The sequence below is a fragment of the Macaca mulatta genome, chromosome 17 (genome assembly GCF_049350105.2).
Source record: "Macaca mulatta isolate MMU2019108-1 chromosome 17, T2T-MMU8v2.0, whole genome shotgun sequence".
Classification (NCBI taxonomy): Eukaryota; Metazoa; Chordata; class Mammalia; order Primates; family Cercopithecidae; genus Macaca; species Macaca mulatta.
This window is the reverse complement of record NC_133422.1, coordinates 70,347,629-70,369,763: the sequence shown is the minus strand read 5'-3', so window position 1 is coordinate 70,369,763 and position 22,135 is coordinate 70,347,629. Positions and strand designations below refer to the sequence as shown.

General features: G+C 35.4%; 2 protein-coding genes across 6 annotated transcripts in view; both read right to left on the bottom strand.

Annotated features, from left to right (window-relative positions):
• The window catches only part of LMO7 (LIM domain 7), a 309,870-nt gene that overhangs the window by 246,735 nt on the left and 41,000 nt on the right, over positions 1-22,135 (bottom strand). For both annotated transcript variants that reach the window (XM_077973779.1, XM_015121212.3), the window contains exon 6: positions 15,949-16,024. The gene's annotated coding sequence lies outside the window, so the exon portion shown is untranslated. The remainder of the gene's footprint in view (positions 1-15,948; positions 16,025-22,135) is intronic.
• Positions 4,763-22,135, bottom strand: part of UCHL3 (ubiquitin C-terminal hydrolase L3) — a 58,373-nt gene continuing 41,000 nt past the window's right edge. For 3 of the 4 annotated variants that reach the window (XM_077973575.1, XM_077973576.1, XM_077973574.1), the window contains exons 6-8: positions 15,949-16,024; positions 5,878-5,936; positions 4,769-4,973 (exon numbers count right to left, since the gene is read on the bottom strand). In XM_077973575.1, coding sequence (XP_077829701.1) covers positions 4,890-4,973; positions 5,878-5,936; positions 15,949-16,024 — 219 coding nt within the window. In that variant the 3' untranslated portion in view covers positions 4,769-4,889. Of the gene's footprint in view, positions 4,974-5,877; positions 5,937-15,948; positions 16,025-22,135 lie in introns of all 4 variants that reach the window. The other variant, NM_001266166.1, reaches the window with a different exon arrangement.

The window sequence follows — 22,135 nt, the reverse complement described above, 5'->3', positions numbered from 1 at the left end:
TCATTTCTACCTTGTAGATAATAAGAGCTACATTATATATTTCTAAGCAATTTTAAATTAATTTTGCAAAGTAGTTTTCAGTATGGTCATATACATTTAGTGTCCCTAAACCAGGGCTTTCCTTATCAATTAGACAATAAGGAATTGCTCATAATATCCAGCCTTTGTCTTTATAACCTCCTATATAATATCTAGCTGTAGCCTGTGGAAAAATGTCATACTGAGGACCCTCATCTATCAAGCTGGTAGAAGCAACAGATAGCTTCAGAACCACTATCCTAAACAAAGAAGTCAAGAGAAAGATCTAGAGTAACTTTTACTCAGAAGGAAAACAAGTGAGAATACGCATGAAACTGAGGCATGTTAGGTTGGTCAGATCAACTGGCACCAGTGACACAAGAAAATTAATGCCCTTCACTGGAATCTTCTACAATGCAATAGTTTATGTACTTTAAGGAGGCAAAATTTTGAAAATCAACAGAAGCAAAGGAAATGACAAAACATTTGCTATCTGAAGAGTATATTCCACACTTGGTTTTTAGTAGCAATGTTGCTGAGAACACAAGGAAGCTCATTTTAAGATCTTACCAGGGAATCAGGTGACATTAACTATTAAACTTTATGTATGTGTATATAAATCCCTCTAAATTAGTTCTAAAAACCTGATATAATGATTACAGGCTTTTTTGTTGTTTTTGTTTTTTGTTTTGAGACGGAGTCTTGCTCTGTCGCCCGGGCTGGAGTGCAGTGGCCAGATCTCAGCTCACTGCAAGCTCTGCCTCCGAGGTTTACGCCATTCTCCTGCCTCAGCCTCCCGAGTAGCTGGGACTACAGGCGCCCGCCACCTCGCCCGGCTAGTTTTTTATATGTTTTAGTAGAGACGGGGTTTCACCGTGTTAGCCAGGATGGTCTCGATCTCCTGACCTCGTGATCCGCCCGTCTCGGCCTCCCAAAGTGCTGGGATTACAGGCTTGAGCCACCGCACCCGGCCTCTGTTTTTGTTTTTTGAGACAGGGTCTCACTGTCACTGGGGCTGCGGTGCAGCAGTGTGATCTTGGCTCACTGCAGCCTTCACCTCCCAGGCTCAAGCAATCCTTCCACCTCAACCTCCCGAGTAGCTGGGACCAAAGGTGCACACCACCACACTCAGCTAATTTTTGTATTTTTAGTAGAGATAAGGTCTTGCCATGTTGCCCAGACTGGTCTTGAACTCCTGGGCTCAAGCAATCCGCCCACCTCTGCCTCCCAAAGTGCTGGGACTACAGGCATGAGTCACCATGCCCAGCTGATTACACACTTTTCAAAGTGGTTTTACTTAACTTCAGTCATGGATTTAAATAAGACAAGAAAATTTAAACCAAGGTTATTTGCCTTTTCAAGGTATACATATGTGTGAATGTGTGTACATATATATACATGCACACATACATATACATGTAGATAAATGTATATGAGTATACACATATACCTACATAAGATTTACCTAAAAGAAATAAATTTCTATGAATAGGAAAGTTTTTAAAAAGTGACGGAAATATGCCTCTTTGCAATTCTTAACAGCACCATTAGAGGAATCATAAGCCTACAAATGCTTCTTTTGAAAGATACAGTAGTAGACAAACATGTCTAAAAATACCTTTTAAGCTCTACTATTTTCATTAAATAAGCAGTTTGTATGTTATACACAGCCCAGTGATAAAGCTTACCAAATAAGGCTTGCACACAAATCAAAGATGGAATAAAATAAATTTAAATCAGATTCATTCAAATATGTTTTATAAGGAATCAAAGATAGTTTTCATTTTAGATAGCTTAAACTTCGGCTGGCCATAGAATGCAGGTAACTTCTGCTTTACTCACAAAGGAACATTGAAAATATTCAGGTTAAGTATTTGGGGGCTCATAAAAGCTCGTCTGTTTCAATAATTTAAAGCAAACCATTATACCCAGTGAAAGATGATGTTCCCAAAAGTCCACCAAGCAAAAATATTTCGTTCTAGTTCTCATTTTAGTTCTATTTTCCCTGCGATCATGGTCATTAACAGCAGTATACAGAAAATAACCCACAACTTATCAACCTTAGTATCTCCATGAGTTTTCACACAAAGTAAACTATTAATATTTTCTACAAGTGCCAAGTTTTACGAAAGTGACTAAACAAAAGTATTGTAGGGAATAGAGTCGAGAATTAAAGTTTACACGTAAGCTTAAGAGAGCAGTAAAAAAAGTTTTCAAGCTGTCTGTTCCACAAGGGACTACCACCTTAAACTGTATGCCAAAGAACGCTAGCTCTAAGTGCCGCTCCCTAAAATGATAGAAAATGTTGTTCATAATACATGGAATATTTTTTGAAAGAACTGAGGCATTCTATAATTGCCCCCCTCCAAATATACCTGTAACTTTCAAAAAAGATTGTTCAACCCAGTATTTTCAAGATACTTGACTTCATAATCTTTCTTACCCATTAAGAGTTCTGCAAAGTTAGTGTTCCTCATGCATACTTTGAGAAACTATGTAAATTCTAGGTAATGTGTCACTGATTTAGGATCTTTTAAGAAATCATATAATTGAGAGAAATCCAGCAAGGCAACAGGCAGAAAACTGCTTAGGAATGTTTAAAATATTTAAGGTAACACACAAAAGATAACATAACAAGAATAGAATACATGTGTCATTATTATTGGTATGGTAAGCATCATCTGCATAGACAATCTATCAAATTGTTTCAGATTATTTTTTCATCCGTATTGCCAACATTTCACCCATGCCCTTTTCACCATAGAATAATGGTAAGCTTAAATATCTTTCGAAGTTATTTTCCTCGTTATAGTCTATTTTTTCTAATCTAGTGTTTCCCAAACTTAATTTATTGCTTATGAATAAGAAGGGATCTTGTTAAAAATGCTTAACTAATCTAATCTAGTGCTTCCCAGACTTAATGTATTGCTTATGAATAAGCAGGGATTTTGTTAAAAGGTTTTGGGGGTGGGGTCTGAAATTTCCCCTTTCTAAGAAGCTCCCAGGTAGTACTGATGCAACCACACTTGAGTAACAAAGACCTAGTTCATTCTGAAAGCCACGCCTTACTACTCTTAGCTCAGTGAATTGTGTGTAAACACCTATATTCAATTACTGGCCAAAAACTTCATTCTGGACCAATCTGGTTTTTCTCTTAACTACTATACTCATTTCAACCCAACCCTGGTTTTTTCTTTTAAAGATAAAACATACGTGAAGTACAGATTTTAAATATACAATTCAGAGTTACGATAAATGCATATGCCAAGTAACCACTACTACCTCCCCCTACTTTAGGTAAAATGCATATACAGCAAAGTACAGATTTTTTATGTACAATTCAATGAGTTTTTATAAATGTATATACCCGAGTAATAGCTACTTCTCTCCCAAAAACATATAGAACACTGTCATCACACCAACTGTGTTTTGGCCCAACTCTATAAATGCCCTTTCACTTTTCCACGGCCTTTCCACCTATCCTTAAAGACTCAACTGAAGCACCTCCTTCTTCAAAGCACAACCAAAATTCACTCACGTACCACCATCTAAATTTATTTACTATTTCTGAGACACAGTCTCCCTCCATCACCCAGTCTAATGTGCAGTGGTACAATCATGGCTCACTGCAGCCTCGAACTCCTGGGCTCAAGCAATCCTTCCCGCCTCACCCTCTTGAGTAGTTAGGACTACTGGCACATGCCACCGTATCTGGCTAATTTTTTCCATTTTTTTTTCTTTTTGTAGAGATGGGATCTTACTTTGTTACCCAGGTTGGTCTCGTATCCCTGGCTGCATGCCTCAACATGTTGGGATTACAGGCGTGAGCCACTGCACCTGGCCTCTATCTAATCTACCACTTTTAAGGCCCAGCCATCATCATCCCACTGAACAACTACAGTGGGCACCTCACAAGTGTTTCTACCTCTATTCTTGCTTCCTTCCTCAATATATTACCCATAGAGTTGTCAGAGTGACCTTTTAAAATTATAAATCAAAGCAGGTCCCTATCCTGCTTAAAACTCTCCAATGGCTTACCATCACATTTGCAATGAATCCAAATGCCTTTTCCTGTATCAAAAAGCCCCCGCTTTTCTGACCTCATCTCTTGCTACTTTCCCTATTACTTTCTATGCTCTGGCCTCTTGAACCTCCTTCCTGGTCCTACAATACAGCAAGATGTTCCTACTTTAAGGGACTCCACATTAATTACTTCTTCTGTTCTTCCCCACCACCTTTATGACAGGCTACTTTTAGTCATTCAGATCTCAACTTCAAAGTCACCTCCTCACAGAAGCCTCCCTGACATCAAAATCTAAAGCAGCTGCTTGGTCACTCCCTAACACAAATCCTACTTTAATTCTCCACACAGCATCTATCATTGGTATTTATCTTGATGTGTTTGTTATTTATCTCTTCTCACAATAACATAAGCTCCATGACTAGTACATTTATCAACGGCGTTCAATGCTTTAACTTCTGAACCCAGAACGGCATCCATCTCATTACAAGTAGATGCTTAACAAATGTTTTCTAAATAAACACGTTAACATAGATAATATATATTCATGTTATGCAAATGGAAATTGTGCCTGGTATCCCAATACAAAATTTCCTGTAAAATATAAAGAGAATAAGAAAGCTATTGCTAGTTTTCAAACCCGATAAATCCTTCACAAGAAAAAGAGGAGGAAAGCAATGCGCCTTTAACTTGGAGCAAAAATAACATAAAACACAGGTTAAGGCAAAGTTTAACTCACATAAAGTTTAATCATCAAGTTAAGGAAAATATCAAAATGTTTGAGTTAGTGTATGACAGAGAAAATTTAGTTGCAAATCACACAGTATTTGGTGTTTCCATTATTGACAAGCTATGCTGCAGAAAGAGCAATCGCATTAAATCTTAGTTCATCAGGGTCACGCTCCATAAACTTCTTGCAAACTTCTATGGCATCCTATGGAGGAAAAAAAAAGTATGATTTTTCAATGTATAAGTGTTTTACTTATAAATGATAAACATTTATATTTTTCTAATTCATACTAATTTTATACTGCAAACTTCCTTTTCCAAATGAGAAATAAAGAACACCAGAAGAGTGAACAGCTGGGTGTCCTAATTTGCTTCATACAAAAGTATAAGATATAGTAAGTGTTCTCTTTTTTTTTTTTTTTTTGAGACAGAGTCTTGCTCTGTCACCCAGGCTGGAGTGCCGTGGTGCAATCTCGGCTCACTGCAACCTCTGCCTCCCGGGTTCAAGCAATTCTCCTGTCTCAGCCTCCCTAGTAGTTGGGACTACAGTCGCACACCACCATGCCCAGCTAATTTCTGTGTTTGTAGTAGAGACGGGGTTTCACCATATTGGTCAGACTGGTATCGAACTCCTGACCTCAGGTGATCCACCCGCCTCGGCCTCCCAAAGTGCTGGAATTACAGCCGTGAGCCACTGCGCCTGGCCATAAGTGTTCTTAAAATGCTATTAAGAAACTTTTCACCTAGAAATCACATTTCATTGATTCTAAGCCACACAATTTATTCATGTTTTAAAATCTCTAAAATCAGGATCAAGATACAATTAATGGTATTCTAGATTTGATGAAATCTGGGATATAATGAGTAAGTCTTTCAATACTATTCTTGCCTTTTCAAATTTTACATTTGTTCATAGAGCTCTGAAAACCTCTTTATTTGTTGCAGATTTTTAACACTAATATAAATTTTCTTTTTGGATTTTCTAGAGAGAACAAGGATAAAGAAGTATCCAAATACAAAGAAAATGTTATACAAGTGACTTTAGAGATGTTTTAAAGATGACAAAATATTAATAGCACTTAAGATGGGCCAACAAGTTTTACTGTTACCTCTAATAAAGTTTCATCACTAGTTTCACCATGGTTAATTGGAAATGGTTTCCGCCCATCTGTGGAAAACAGACAAACAATTGAATGCTTAGCTGTTTTTACAGGATAATGTACTTTCAACTTCCATTTTCCTCTTCCCTCAGTGAGGCGAGAAAAGTTAAAAGTCATTTTAAATAATATATCCTAAAACAAATGTTTTAATGTGCTACCATGAATATTTTTTATTAAAGGTTATTAGTTAGAACTTTGCTTCCATATTCGAAAGCCTAAATTATCTTCATGAACAGAATTTATTACAATGCCGGCTTTCGTTTCCGGAAATTAATATGCAAAATTATTACGTCCGTTTTTAAAAAATTATCACCCCAGCTTTTATCCTTAGAAATTTTAAAAACTTCTTTTTTCACTTTAAATAGGAAGATCTCAAGTAAGATAAACATGTTTAAAACAATGAAAGGGAGCCACATTGTCATGGCTTATACAATACTACTACTAATTGTGTACTACCAATGCAGTAATATAGAGGAATAATTCAAATAACCCAGGGTTATTTTACTGACCACCAAAATAACCAAATTCACCATCAACTTAAATAAACTAGTACTTTTTGAATATTATTTTTTAAAAAGTCCAGAATTATTTAAACTCATGCTAACCCAAAGTCAACTAACAGTTATATATCCAAATCCATAATCTCAGATGTCTTGTAAATGGCTCTTCATTAAGTTCAATCCATAAAACACAGCCCCTTCTACAATTCCATGGTTTCTAACCATAATAAAAATTTCTGAATATACATATAGTAATAGACTTGGTTGTTAGATACTTTTCAAAAAATGAATGAAAATTAACACATAAATAATCTCCATATAAAGTAATATTAATTTATATAAATTATATCATCAGAATTTGTGATTCCTATTTTTGGACTAACATTGAGATAAGTATTCAAAATCCTAAAGAAACTTATCCCTAAATTACAATGCCTGGGATGTAATTCCTAAAGTTTCTAAGAACATTTAGGAAACATTTTCCTGTAACTATATTACACATGACCACTTAATTATCCATATTTCTATGAACTTATACTATCTTTCTAAGTTGTAATGTATATTTCTCAATAATATATCATAAAATGTCTTCTTAAAATATTATTTTGTGGCAAATGTTTATTCTTCAATAGACTATTCTATATTTACATGACTATCATATTCATTATGTGCCACCTCATTTTGTATTATTTTTTAATGTTTGCATAAAAGCAAAAGTATAAGTAAACAATGTAGGCTGTTCCCTCCCTAACGAAATTATAAATTAATATATATTTTTTCCTTTTGTATTTTTCTTTCTTCTTTTTAATTTAGAGACAGGGTCTCACTTATATTCCCCAGGCTGAACTTGACCTCCTAGGTTCAAGCAATCCTCCTGCCTCAGCTTCCCAAGTAGCTGGGACTGCAGGCACATGCAAGAGCACCTGGCTTAATATATGTATTTTCCTGATTTCCATCATTTTTGTGTGTGTGTCATTCATGAGACTAAGGAGCTAATAAACTTAATTATGGCTGGGTGTGGTGGCTCACGCTTGTAATTCAAGAAGATTGCTTGAGGCCAGAAGTTCAACACCAGCCTGGGCAATACAGTGAGACCCTACCTTTACAAAGAATTAATAAATTAGCCAGGTATAGTGGCACAAGTCTGTAGTCCCAGCTATTTGGGAGGCTGAGGCAGGAGGATCACTTGACCCCAGGAGTTCAAGGATGCGGCGAGCTATGATCATGCCACTGCACTCCAGCCTGGGTGACAAAGTGAGACTCTGTCTCTAAAAAAATAAAATAATAACATAAAATAAAAACAAAAAATGGCAGTGAGCAATTTTCCTTCGAATGCAGCTGTTTAAAGTAACATATAATTAATTTCAATTATTATAGACTAAGATTATTAAACGATTCTGAAATGTCGAAACTGTACAGTCTATTTTTATAATAGCAGTATAGAACAAAGATTAATTATGATTTTTACTGTTATTCTATCCATGGGCCAAATCCAGCCCTCAGTATATTTTTAATGCCTCCTTTAAGCTAAGACTGGTTTTTACGTAGCCCACAAAACCTAAAATATTTACTACTTGGTCCTTTACAGAAAAATTTTGCCACAACAATAAAATGTAAAATTTGCTGTTGTTCCAAACACCGCTACCACAAAACTGTCACTTGCCAACAACTTTGGATGTAATTTCAGTAAATGCATACTGTGCAGAAGAATCCATGAGGCTCAGAGACTGTCACACTTACAGGCCCCTTCTAAAAGAGGCAGGAAAAAGCTGCACCTTGTACATGGGTCATGTAACCTAAAAACCCCAGTGCAAATGGGCTATGCCACTTCCAGGCTGGACAGGGAAGATAATAGTGGCCTGACGTTTTGGTTGTAACTAACCAATTCATTCAGAACTTGTTTTTGCAGAGTTTGATCACAAGCCCTCAGAGAAAGGTGACAACAGAGTTGTACAAGAGACAAGCGACAAACACCATGATATGCTTTTTGGTGCAGATAACCAAGTATCAGCTACTGTCAAATACCCAAGGACAGCCAACGACATGAATGATGGAGGTTAAAAAACAGAGACTACACAGAAATAAAAACTTTTTTTTTTTTTTTTGAGATGGAGTCTCACTCTGTCGCCCAGGCTGGAGTGCAGTCGCGCGATCTCGGCTCACTGCAAGCTCTGCCTCCCAGGTTCACGCCATTCTCCTGCCTCAGCCTCCTGAGTAGCTTGGACTACAGATGCCCACCACCATGCCCGGCTAATTTTTTGAATTTTTAGTAGAGATGGGGTTTCACCGTGTTAGCTAGAATGGTTTCGATCTCCTGACCTCGTGATCTGCCCGCCTCGGCCTCCCAAAATGCTGGGATTACAGGCATGAGCCACCACGCCCGGCCACAGAAATAAAAACTTTTAAAAATGTACAGGCTTAAAAAACAGAGATTATACAGAAATAAAAACTTTTAAAAAATGTACAGGCATGCCTGAGAGATATTGTGGGTTAGCTTCCAGAATACTACAATAAATATCACAATAAATTGAGTCACACAAATTTTTTTGTTTCCTAGTGCATATAAAAATTATGTTTATATTACTCTGTAGTCTATTAGGTGTACGTTAGCATTATATCTAAGAAAACAATGTACATACCTTAATTAAAAAAAAAACTTTATTCCTAAAAATGCTAATGAGCATCTCAGCCTTCAGCAAGTTGCCATATTTTTGCTGATGGAGGGGCTTGCTTTGATGTTGATATCTCCTGACTGATCAGGACGGTGGTTGCTGAAGGTTGGGGTGGTTGTGAAAATTTCCTAAAATAAGACAATAACAAAGTTTGCCACATTTGACTCTTTCTTTTAGGAAAGATTTCTTTGTAGCATATGATGCTGTTTGACAGCATTTTACCCACAGGAGAACTTCTTCCAAAAATGTTGTCAATCCTCTCAAATTCTGCTGCTGCTTTACCAACTAAATTTGTGTAATATTCCAAATCCTCTGTGGTTTGTGGTCATTTTAACACTGTTCATGACTTCTTTATTAGGAGTAGATTCTATCTCAAGAAATCAGTTTATTTGCTCATCTATAAGAAGCAACTCCTTACTTGTTCAAGTTTTATCATGAGATTGCAGCAGTTCAGTCACATCTTCAGGCTCTCCTTCTAATTCTAGTTTTCTTGCTATTTTCATTATATCTGCAGTTACTTCCTCCAATGAAGTCTTAAACCCCCAAAGTCATCCATGAGGATTGGAACCAGCTTCTTCCAAACTCCCGCTAATGTTGATATTTTGAGCTCTTCCCATAAATCATGAATTTCTTAATGGCATCTAGAATGGTGAATCCTTTCCAGGAAGTTTTCAACTTAATATTCTCAGATCCATCAAAGGAATAACTATGGCAGCTATAGTGTCGCAAATTGTATTTCTTAAATAACAAGAAATGAAAGTCTAAATGATTCCTTGATCCATGGCTGCAGAATGGATGCTGTGTTAGCAGAAATGAAAATATTAATCTCCTTGTACATATATCTATATCAGACTTCTTGGATTTCCAGGTGCATTGTCAATTAGCAGTAATATTTTCAAAGGAATCTTTTCCTGAGCAGTACGTCTCCACAGAGGGCTTAAGATATTCAGCAAACCATGCTATAAATAGATATACTATCATCCAGGCTCCATTGTTCCATTTATAGAGCATAGGCAGAGAAGATTTAGTATCATTCTTAAGGACCCTAAAATCTTCTGAATATCAAATGAGCATTGGTTTCAACTGAAAGTCACCATCTGCATTAACAAGAGAATCAGACTGTGCTTTGAAGCTTTGAAGGCAGACATCGATATCTCCTCCCTAGCTATGGAAGTCCTAGATGGCATCTTCTTCCCAAGAGAAGGTTCGTCATCTACATGGAAAATCTGTTGTTTATGTAGCCACCTTCATGGAAGAGCTGAGCTTGATCTTCCGGATAACTTGGATCTTCTCCATCAGCACGTGCTGCTTCACCATGCACTTTTTATGTTATGGAGATTACTTCTTTCCTTAAACCTCATGAACCAACTGCTAGCTTCAGACTTTTCTTCTGTAGCTTCCTCAACTCTCTCAGCCTTAACAGAACTGAAAAGAGGTAGGGCCTTGCTCCGGATTAGGCTTAAGAAAATGTTGTAGCTAGTTTGATCTTCTATCCAGACCACTCAAACTTTCTCCATATGAGCAATAATGCTGTTTTGCTTTCTTGTCATTCATGTGTTCACTGGAGCAGCACTTTTAATTTCCTTCAAGAACTTTTCCTTTGCATTCACAACTTGGCTTATTGTCTCGCACAAGAGGCCTAGCTATCAGACTATCCTGGCTTTCAACATGCCTTCCTCACTAAGCTTAATCATTTCTAGTTTTTGCCTTAAAGTGAGAGACGTGTGACTTCAATGCTTAGATGCCTTTGTAGGGTTATTATCTGGCCTCATTTCAATATTATTGTGTCTCAGGGAATAGAGAGGTCCAAAGAGAGAGAAAAAGATGGGGAAATGGCCAGTTAATCGAGCAGTCAGAACACATACATGAAATCGATTAAGTTTGCCATCGTATATGGGTACAGTTTGTGGCATCCCAAAACAATTACAGTAGTAATATCAAAGATCACTGATCACAGATACTATAACAGATATAATAATAACACGTTTGAAATGTTGGAAGAATTACCAAAGTGTGAAACAGAAACACAAAGTGAGCACACGCTGTTGGAAAAAATGGTGCCAATAAGCTTGCTCAAAAAAAAGATTGCCATAAACCTTCAATTGGTAAAAAAATAAAATAAAATATATGAAAAGTACAGTTAAATGAGGTATTCCTGTATTATTACTATCCTTAAAATGAGGAAATTCTACATACATAAAAGAAGAACAGAATGCCATATTTTCGAATGCTATGAAAACTCAGAGAACAGAAGAACTCTTAACAATTAAAACTATGGGCTGTGTGCAGTGGCTCATGCCTGTAATCCCAGCACTTTGGAAGGCTAAAGCAGGAGGATCACTTGAGCCCAGGAGTTCAAGACCAGCCTGGGCAGCACAGCAAGACCCCAATTTACAAAAAAAAAAAAATAATTAGTCAGGCATGGTGGCACAGGCCTATAGTCCCAGCTACTCAGGAGGCTGTGGCAAGGGGATTGCTTGAGCCCAGGATATCAAGGCTGCAGTTTGAAGAGGTTCCTTTCAAAGGCCAAGTCTGCAGTAATTTGAGCATAAAAATACATGATATCATGGATTATAATCATTTAAGTAAGACAGGAATCCATGAGTCTATTCTGATTATAAATGAATGAATGAGAGGAAAAGGAAAGATTCTAACGTTGGAGGAATTTTTTTTAATTGCCATTTGGCAATGATAATCAAGAATAATCAATGCATGCAAAATCTGGGGGATAAAAGCTTGATGAACAACTGCATGACACACTTATTAACTTTATTGTGAAGAAACTACCTAAAAGTGACTAAACATCACCAGTAATGGGGCAAATTGACATTATGTGCCTCTTGATATGATGCACTGAGAAGAACGTAGCATTATTTCTGTAGTATTCCTGCCAAAAATGTGTAAATCATGAGGATAAATCAGATGGCCTAAATTGGAGGATAAACTCGAAGTAACTGCCCTATACTCTTAAAATAAATGTTACAGCCATGAAAGACAAAAAAGCATTCTGAGGAACTGTTTCAGATTAAAGGAGACAAAGAAACATGATGAATTCAACACATAATCCTGGATTGGCTCCTGAATAGAGGACATTATTGTGATAATCAGGAAAATTGTAATGGTGTCTGTGAATTAGGTAATACTGGATCAATGTTATAATTTCCTGATTTTGATATTCATACTATAGTTATGTAGGAGAGTATCCACTTGTTTTGAGAAAATACAGAAGTTTTAAAGATAATGGGGCATCATGTCTTCAACTTATTTTCAAACAGTTCAGAAATATGAATTGAATCTGGATAATCTGCGGGAGGATGTATGGAAGCTCTGTATACTATTTCTGTAACTTCTATGAACATTTTAAATTATTTCAAAATAAAATTTCTAAAACTGCTTAAAAGTATTCCTGTTACTTCAGGTAGACAATAATTTATTATTAAAACGGTGTTTTAATCTTTGTTGAATAAGTTCCAAATCCACCTCTAAATCCAAATGCTCTACTCTATATCCATAAGGAGTTGTTATATCTATTTTAAAATATGTACTTCTTCCCCTTTACATATGAAAGAAACTATATGAGGCCCCAAGGAAAAGGAAGGGGTGATAACAAAAGAGAAATAAACAGTCCTTTTCATTGGTTAACCTTACAATTTATTAGAGTAGGGAATTAATACATGAAAGACTACCACCATTCTCTGTTAAATATAGATATCCTATAGAAATTAACTTGCATCATGTCTACAATCATATAGCCTTATTTTTAAAAGTAAAGTTAGAGTCATCTCTTCGTATCTGTGGGGCACTGGTTCCAGGACTCTGGCCCCATCTCGTACCAAAATTTTGAGATGTTCAAGTCCCTTGACATACTCTACCTAAATGGTATAGTATTTTCACATAACCTATGCAATTCCAAATACTTTAAATCATCTGTAGATTATTTATCATACCTAATACAATATAAATGCTATGTAAATAGTTGTTATATTGTTTCAAACTTTGTTTTTTATTGTTGTATTGGTATTTAATTTTCTAATATTTCCAGTCCACAGTTGGTTCAATCTACCAACGCAAGAACCCACAGAAAGCCAATTGTACTTTGAAATGACTTCTTTCTTAAAAGTTATATAAGGTCTTCTTTTTTTTTCTTTTTTTTTTTTTTAAGAGATGAAGTCTTGCCATGTCACCAGAAGTATAGAAGTGTAGTGGCTGTTCACAGGTGCAATCATAGCACACTATAGCCTCAAACTCTTATGACTTCTTCTTATTCTTTTCCATAAGACCTTCTCGAGTTTTAAAAAAGCCAAATTAACAACAAAAAAGAGAAGTTCTTTTCAGTAATTCTAGATACTGTGAGTCTGGGTTCTATTACCTCTCATTTGCTGTCTATATATTACCTTGTCACATTAATTTTAAGTTACATAAAGGTAGAAGAGTTTTGAAAGGACACAGATTGTGACTGTAAATGTGATCCATCAAATTTAGGTGGATTCTGTGTTTGGAATATTAGCAACAGATCGCATACTTTATTAAAAAGAAATGGCCCAAGCAATCCTGCCTCAGCTTCCCACTACAGGAAGTGGGACTACAGGAACATACCACTGTGCCCAGTGCTAATCTCTTAATCACTGTTTTCTACCCACTAACTCAATACTCCTCTTGCTCAATATTCCTTTTGAATTTATTAGCTCCGCATCAGAGTTACTGCCAGTGTCCTTTGCAACCAATCAGCAACTGCCCATCTTTGCACTCTACCTATTATTGCTCTGACATCGCAAAGATCATGGCTATTCTTTACCAGTCTGAAATTATTTAAACTCATTTTAAAAATCTAATTTCCAATAGGCTTCTGATTTTCCATCAGGTAATTCTTCTTGACAAAGAATATCTAAACCAAACAAGACCTCAGTAGTTCTGCCTTTCTTTTATGAAGTTCTTACTTCAAACCAATTTTAAAATCCTTTTGTGTTGATCTTGGCATGCTCCAAAAGAGATCATTCTTCATATATAGCTTACCCTTGATATATGTCCTTCCTTCTAACTGCCCTTTTAGCCTCTGAGCCAAGAGAGCTATCTAACCAGTAAAATCCAGTTTTGTTTTTTTATTTTTAAGACAACTCTTTCCTTCTCATTGAGATCATTAGAAAGGTTTTCTTTTGGTTTAAATACATTTTAGATGTTATTGTTTCCTCTATACGTCTCTCATTCAGAAAGTCACAATCACATTTATAGTTTCTGGTTATGAATCATACATATCTTTGCTCTGGCCAAATCTACTTTCTTGAAGTCAACAGAATGTGTCTGCTAAGTCCCAGTACTCTCTTTACCTCCTCTTCCACTAGTTATTAATTACTACTCACAATTCAGAGTAGAAAATCTGCTTCCGGCAACCACCCAGACATCTGAAGTCCCCAGTCACCGTTATACTTTATCTCTGCAGATTTTATAGACTGAATTAGCAAGGCACATCTTCCAAACTGTCCTGCAGGTCCATTATATACTACCAAAACAATGACTTCTTTTCATTTAAGTTTTATGACTCCTCAAATCACTCTACTATTGTAGACAACCCTCAAGGTTGCACATTTTTATAAATATTATGTTCTTTCTTTTCCTTGTCCCCCTTGATAGGCCATTTCTTTTTAATAATGTATGCAATCTGTTGCTAATATTCCAAACACAAAATCCACCTAAATTTGATGGATCACATTACAGTCACAATCTGTGTCCTTTCAAAACTCTTCTACCTTAAAAAACTTAAAATTAATGTGACAAGGTAATATATAGACAGCAAATAAGAGGTAATAGAACCAAAACTCACGGTATCTAGAATTACTGAAAAGAACTTCTCTTTTGTTGTTTATTTGGCTTTTTTAAAACTCAAGACGGTCTTATGGAAAAGAATAAGTCATAATAAGTATTGTATACCAATTATGAAAAAAATTACAAGAAGTTTATTCTGAGTAAATTATCTAAAATTATGTGATCTCCTCCAACATATCATGAAAGTCCACTGAAAGATAAACTTAAAAGAAAAAAGTACAGGTATCAGCCAAAATACTAAGTAACTAATCAGGGGTACTCTGACACATGCCTGAAGAAACCAATGCCAGAAAACAAAGGCTTCTGGAAAATCTTTAAAAAATCACAGGAACACTACAAAACCCTGAAAACTAGTGACACTCATTATTGAAAACAAAGCCCAATCATTATGACTATTACTCTATCCTGTTTTTTTTTTTTTGAGATGGAGTTTCGCTCTTGTTGCCCAGGCTGGAGCACAATGGCGCCATCTTGTCTCACTGCAACCTCCGCCTCCCATGTTCAAGCGATTTTCCTGCCTCAGTCTCCCGAGTAGCTGGGATCACAGGCATATGCCACCATGCCCGGCTAATTTTGCATTTTTAGTAGAGACTGGGTTTCTCCATGTTGGTCAGGCTGGTCTCAAACTCCTGACCTCAGGTGATCCGCGTGTCTCAGCCTCCCAAATATTACACTACCTTTCAAAACTAAAGGTTGTTCAGCCAGATATTGATGATAACCCACTCAATAATTTCGTAACGACTGCCAGAGTGATTTGCAGAAGTTCCCTGTAATGGTTTTTACTTTCTTGCTTTGCTAAAATGTGAAGATGGTACGCAAACCTTTTTGAATGAAAAGCTGCTTAAACATAAAGTAACATTTTTCTAGCAAACTATCTTAAAAGGAAAACTGTCACTATGTCAAATGAATTTTATAGGCAATCAGTTAATTTAAGTAAACACAATAAATATCAATAGTCCTGTTTATCATAAGTAGAGACTTTCCCATTTACCATTTCTCTCCCCAGGACAAATTAAAATAGTTCTTACCTAATTCATAGAGATGCCCATCTACATGAACTAATGCAATAAAATGAAGATCTACTTTTTCATCTATATTTGGTGCCTGGAATAGGAGGGAAAAAATAGGTATTATATACATTAGTTGTCAAACAAATCAGTCATGTATATATAAACATATGCAAATAACATCAAGTTATAAAAGAGAACATTTATCCAATATAATTCAAGGCTTAATGTTTGGTATAACGGACAAAGAGGGACCATGCCTGTGTTTGCGACAATGTGCTCATTTATCAGCAAGGAAAACAGTGACTAAAAGTACAATTTTCTTAATCTCAACTACCTAAAAACCAAAAATTGTGTTCACCTTAGAAGCCTCAGCATTTAGCACAATGCCTGGTATACAGCATATGCACAATGCATACTTATTGAATGAAATGAATACATGAAGTGATATGTTTGAGTTTTTAAAATTTGAAATAAGAAAGTTAAAATATTTTTACGCCTAACAGTTTAAAGAAACCCTTTTCAAGTTAAATTTTAAGATGTCAAAAGAGATGTTCCCTTAAAGACTTGAACTCGATAATCTGATGTTTTAACAGTGCAGTGTAAACAGTCTTTGCGTAAAAGCAGCATTTTAACTCACTCTAGATTTTAAACATTTAAAAATGAATACATGCAGGAAAATAGCCCAGGCGATTAAAAGGAAGGGAAAAAAGAATAAATTAAAGTACAATTCACAGTAGCCTACGATTTTTCTCTTGCTTTGATGCTTAATAAACAATTTGAAATTAAGACTACATCTACGTTTCTTTAGCTTACCAATCAATTTGCCTGAGAAATATCTACATTTCTAAGGCATTCAAAAAACATACACAAAGTCGATACATTGATTAACTGGCACTTTCTATGATATGTAGTAACTATACAGCTAATATTAATATGAGTTAGCTATACATCAAATCTAAATGGTTTGAAATGAAATACAATCACTGTTAAATATGCAAGTAGAGCACAAATTTTAAAGGAAAGTTTTCAAAAGGCATAAATCAAATTATATCTCAGATTACTTAATATCCTTGCAGTAACAGATAGTATCTTAACTAAAAAATTATATTCTTTTCATCCTCAAGTAACTATATATTTTCAAGTAGTTGTAATATAAAGTTTTCTGATGCAGATATTGAAAGGTACAGAATAAATATTACTATCTTGGATTTACAGAATGTTTCTAAAATATTTATATATACAGTGTCTCACCTAATCTCACATTATTCTTCAGAGGTTATATCCCTCAAATTATGAATGGAAGAAATTCAACATAAACTGATGTGGCAAGCCAGTTCTTCTAGCGTCACTCTAGAACTACAGAATTCCACAGGTGTTAGCAATCAGGGTTATCTAGTTTTACTATTGCTCCAATACTGCACTTCTCCATCTTGTGGTAGCCCCTCTAATGTCAGAGGCTCCTCCACTAGGTTTTGAGGCAGTCCATTTCATTGTTAGCCAGTTTTGTTAGAATTTTCCCTCATACTGAGGCTAAATATGTCTCCTTGTATTTTCCATCATCTTAGAAAAAAGTCTAATCCCTCCTGAACATATTTCTTCAAATATGTGAAGACAGTGATAATGAGTTCCCTTACTTTCCTGGTCAGGGAATCAAAAAATATTAGTGGCCACACAATCTAATATCTCCACTTATAAATAATCAGAAGAGAAACCAATTTTTCAAGTCTAAACCTAGGCAATTATATAAACCGTAACTTTAATTCTATAACAAGAAGGTTATAATGAATTATTCATTCAACTAGAAAACAGTCTTGTCTTTACTCATTTTAAGACAATTTTCCAACAGGATATGAAATACTCTAAATCTTACAAACTTTATGCTTTCATAAATTATTAGTTACCTTAATACCATCTCTTCTTAAGAATTACACATCTTATAGCTTCTATGTTTCATATTGTGCCAGTAACTACAACCATGCTAGAGGTAAAAGTAGTACAACTGGAGTCAGAGAACTGAATATGGACCCAATCCCTGTAAGCCTCGGGTTTCTTATCCATCTCAAGGTTTAAATGAGCTGCATTTTGTAAACTGTTAAGTGTTATATAAACCTTATGTATTACTCCAATAATAATACTACAGTATCGCAAATGTAAGCAATTACCAAATGTAGTGACTCAAAATTGTGCATCATTGTACCTTTAACCTAAAAGTGTATACTAAAAATATAAAATTCTAAAGAGGGCATGAAAAGCCTTCAAACTATTATAAAAGATAAGCAAAGCTCAAAACTTCTAAGCCTTCCACAAAACCTCAGAACCTGTGATAAGCCTTTTCCTTCGGTCAGCTTCAATTAGTCTCAGAGTCTAAAAATCTGTAATTATTTACTTGCTTAAAATTATTCCACTAAAAACAAGAAAAATAAATAAAAAGCAACTTTCAGCAAGTCTTGTTTCAAAAAATGACCAAGAAATAACTACGTGAAGGGCAAAAAAAAAAAAAAAAAAGCTATAGATTGGATTTTTTTTTCCTTCATATATCCGTATATATGAAGGAAAAATTAAAATTCCTCTTTACATCCAACCACCACTTTGGCTTTGAAGCTGCCTCCTGATATTGACACTTCAAAGATGTAGTATGACTATTCTTATATGTCTCTATCTACTGATGAGGATCCCACTCTTTTAGTATAAACAGTACCACTGACTTCCAATCAATTAGTTTTGATACATATAATCCCTAATTTAGAATGCAACACTTCTTAGTTAACTCAAAGAATTAAAAAGTGATAACAAATCAATTAGATATAAATTAAATACTAAATATAAACATCACATTAAAATACACACTAAATTTAATGCATAATTGTATAGCACTTAATATATACCAGGCACTGTTCTAAATGTTTTATATGTATCAAATAATTAATCATCATACTGGTTGAGCATCCCAAATCCAAAAATCTGAAATCTGAAATGCTCCAAAACTCCAAACTTTTTGAGCACCAACAGGATGTTCAAAGGAAATGCTAACTGCAGCATTGTGGATTTCAAATTTTCTGGCTTGAGATACTCAACCAGGTAAGTCTAATATAAATAATCCAACCAAAATCCAAAACACTTCTCATCCCAAGCATTTTGGATAAGACATACTCAACCTGTATAAACCCAATAAGGTACATAATATGATTATGCCCATCTTACTCTCGGGAAAACTGAGGCACAGAAGCATTAAGTAACATGCTCTAGGTCATATAGCTAGTAAGTAGTAGAATATGGATTCAAACCCAGGCAGTGTGCTTCTAGGAATCCATGTTATTTACTACTATGCTATGAAAATATTCAAAGCTATAAGGCAACGGAATTAATATGGAGCCAAGATCAACATTATATAAAAGCATATAAAACAGGAAATGCCAAATTTTATATGTTCATTTATATTTGGAACATTTTTAAGTAGAAAAGAAATAATTCACATTAGAATTAGATCAATTGTGCTCATGTCAGAATTTACACCTTTAGGATTCTACCCTGGTCATCTAATTCACCTTGTATCTCTCACTGTGCCAAATGGCATATGGCACGGTAGAGAAGCAACAAATATCAAATGGATGAATGAATAAAAATGAAGAATGTCATGACCCAATGAGGATAGTGAAACAGAAAGAGAGAGATGCCAGTTTGTTGATACTCAGTACAAATGGAGAAGTATTTGATGATCATACTGGTATTTGGTGGAAGCAAATATTTAAGGAAAGATACCACTTCACGGTTCGAGTACAGCACTAGAAGGGTAAGTAAGGGGAAGGAAAGAATGCTTGACATTGACTTTTAATTGTTCTTAAGCATTAAATGTATGTGTAGTCAGACTTCCTCCTCTGGCTTCAAAAGCCATCACGATTTATAGAAATGTCAAATTTCTTATAAATGTATGGCACACACCAAAGTTTTAAGATACTGCATTTCTAGGGAGGCTCTGCTAAACCACAGTCATTGCCTTTAGTAGTCCAAAACATTAGAAAGACAAGAGCTATAGTTGCTTAATTCTGTAGTGTATCATAGCTAGAATTCCATCATCGGTCTCGACACTTAAGATAATTAGTAAGATTATAAGAAAAATGTATTTTTAATAGTTTGTGGATATCATTAGCCTATAAAAGAGAAATCATAAATTTGTGGGAAGCTTACATCAATACACAAGGAGGAAATCTTCATTTCCTACTTGGAAAAGATCTTCAGAAATTGAATAGGCAGGAAAGATCAGATCAAGATTAAACCAAGTACCTGAGCCACCTCAGGGAATAAAATAATAGCTTAGATGAAACACCCTACACCATGAAGGATTTAGGTTGAGAATAGAGTAAGCAAAGTAATTCCAGAGCATGGCAAGAGACTAAAGTCATGCTCAGAAACATTAAAAAAAAAAAAAAAAAAGTAATAGCTGGCAAAGAACTCAGAAGGTACACAGCATTTGTTGACCTGAGTCAACTAAATGATTTCAGAAAGCTGAAGGGTAAGAGAACCCATATTCACTTTAACAATTAACTAGACTTCAACATTATCACGAACATGGATCAGTACTCATCAAAACGCAGGCGCCACTATGTTGGCAGGATATGGAGTGGAAAGATGGATGTTGCAGGCACTGGCAAAAGTCAAGCTAGACTGCAAAGCATAGAGGTGTGCTTGCAATCTTATTGGGGGAGAAAAAAGCTAATGGTTGAGTGAACCAAGAGAAAAGCACTCTGAAGACTGAAGTTGTTTAAGGAAAAAAAAAAAAAAGGACAGCCCTTGTCACTGGAGAAGAGATGGAAGATTGACTAAACTTACAACAGAATGGAGACCCAAAGATGGTAGGCGTAAGAAGGGTCGCCAGCGACGAAGACGGAGAGATGGACTGGTAGCCTTTGCAGGGCCTACATGGTAACGTTTGACCCAGGGCAGGGATGCATGGTGACACAATGATGAGGCCTTCGTTCTGCAGTGGCTAGAATGAGGCTGTGATGAGGATGGCGAGGAGGACTACATAATTAAAAAAGAGAATATTTTACTTAGACCACGTTACTGGGTGATCATTTATTCTTAAAAGCAACGTCTGGTCATGCTTGTAATTCATATGGTCTACTAGTTTTAATAACCATAATCTAGCAAAGGATCATATATGAATATTGGTTAAAAGCAGGTAAAGTGGAAATATATAACCAAGTATCAGGTTATATGCCATAGTTCTATAAGTGTACATTGGAAATATTCACATAGCCTCATTTGCATAGCACAGACTCATGGAAATACTTAAAAGCCACTAAAATTATTACATCAAATTGTTTTTAAAAAGTAACACACACACAAAAACTAGGTAATGCATATAAAATGTACAAAGAATAATGGGTAGAAGAAAACTATATGGTGATAGGCATTGCTAAAAAGGAATTCCTTAAAAGGAATAAGCTCCAAGAAGAAAAAAAAAAAACAACTTTAAAATATAAACAAGAGTGAAATTAATCCCTCCAAAGCTGACGACCTGAATAAACTATCCTCCTACTTAGGCTGATACGTTACATGGAAAACATCATGGCCTCTTAGCTATCTTTTAGGAAACGATATCATTAAATAAAATACACATCTTTTTTATGTCAGGTGCTTTTTAAGGACTTAACATATATCAGTTCATTTAACCTCCCAATAACCCACAAGCACAACTATTCCTGTTATACAAGTGAGGAATCAGAGCACAAATGGGTTAAGTAACATAACTAAGGTCACACTGCCAGCAGGTAACAGAACTGGGATTCAAACCCAGGAAATCAGGTTCTAGAGTCCAGTGATCTTAATCACTGTGGTGTATAGCCGAAGTGACCAAGAAAAATATGTTATTGCTAAATGGAACAGATAGTGTAAAGGAGAGAAACCATTCTGATAATGTTAGGGTATTTTGGGAATCACCTTTTCAAACACTATTGTACCACAAAAGGCAAAGATAGCCAAGAGTTTTCTACAAAATATACAAGGATATAACATAATAGTAGTAATCCAAATGATTTCATAATTGTCACATTCGATTAATAACACCAGTATATAAAATAAAAAATTTGAGGGAGTATGACAAAATTACAATCACTATAATCATAGTGAGAAGAAATAAAAAGAATGGTAATATAAATCCTCACTTGGTGATAATAGATTTTGCTAACCATAACAACCATAATAG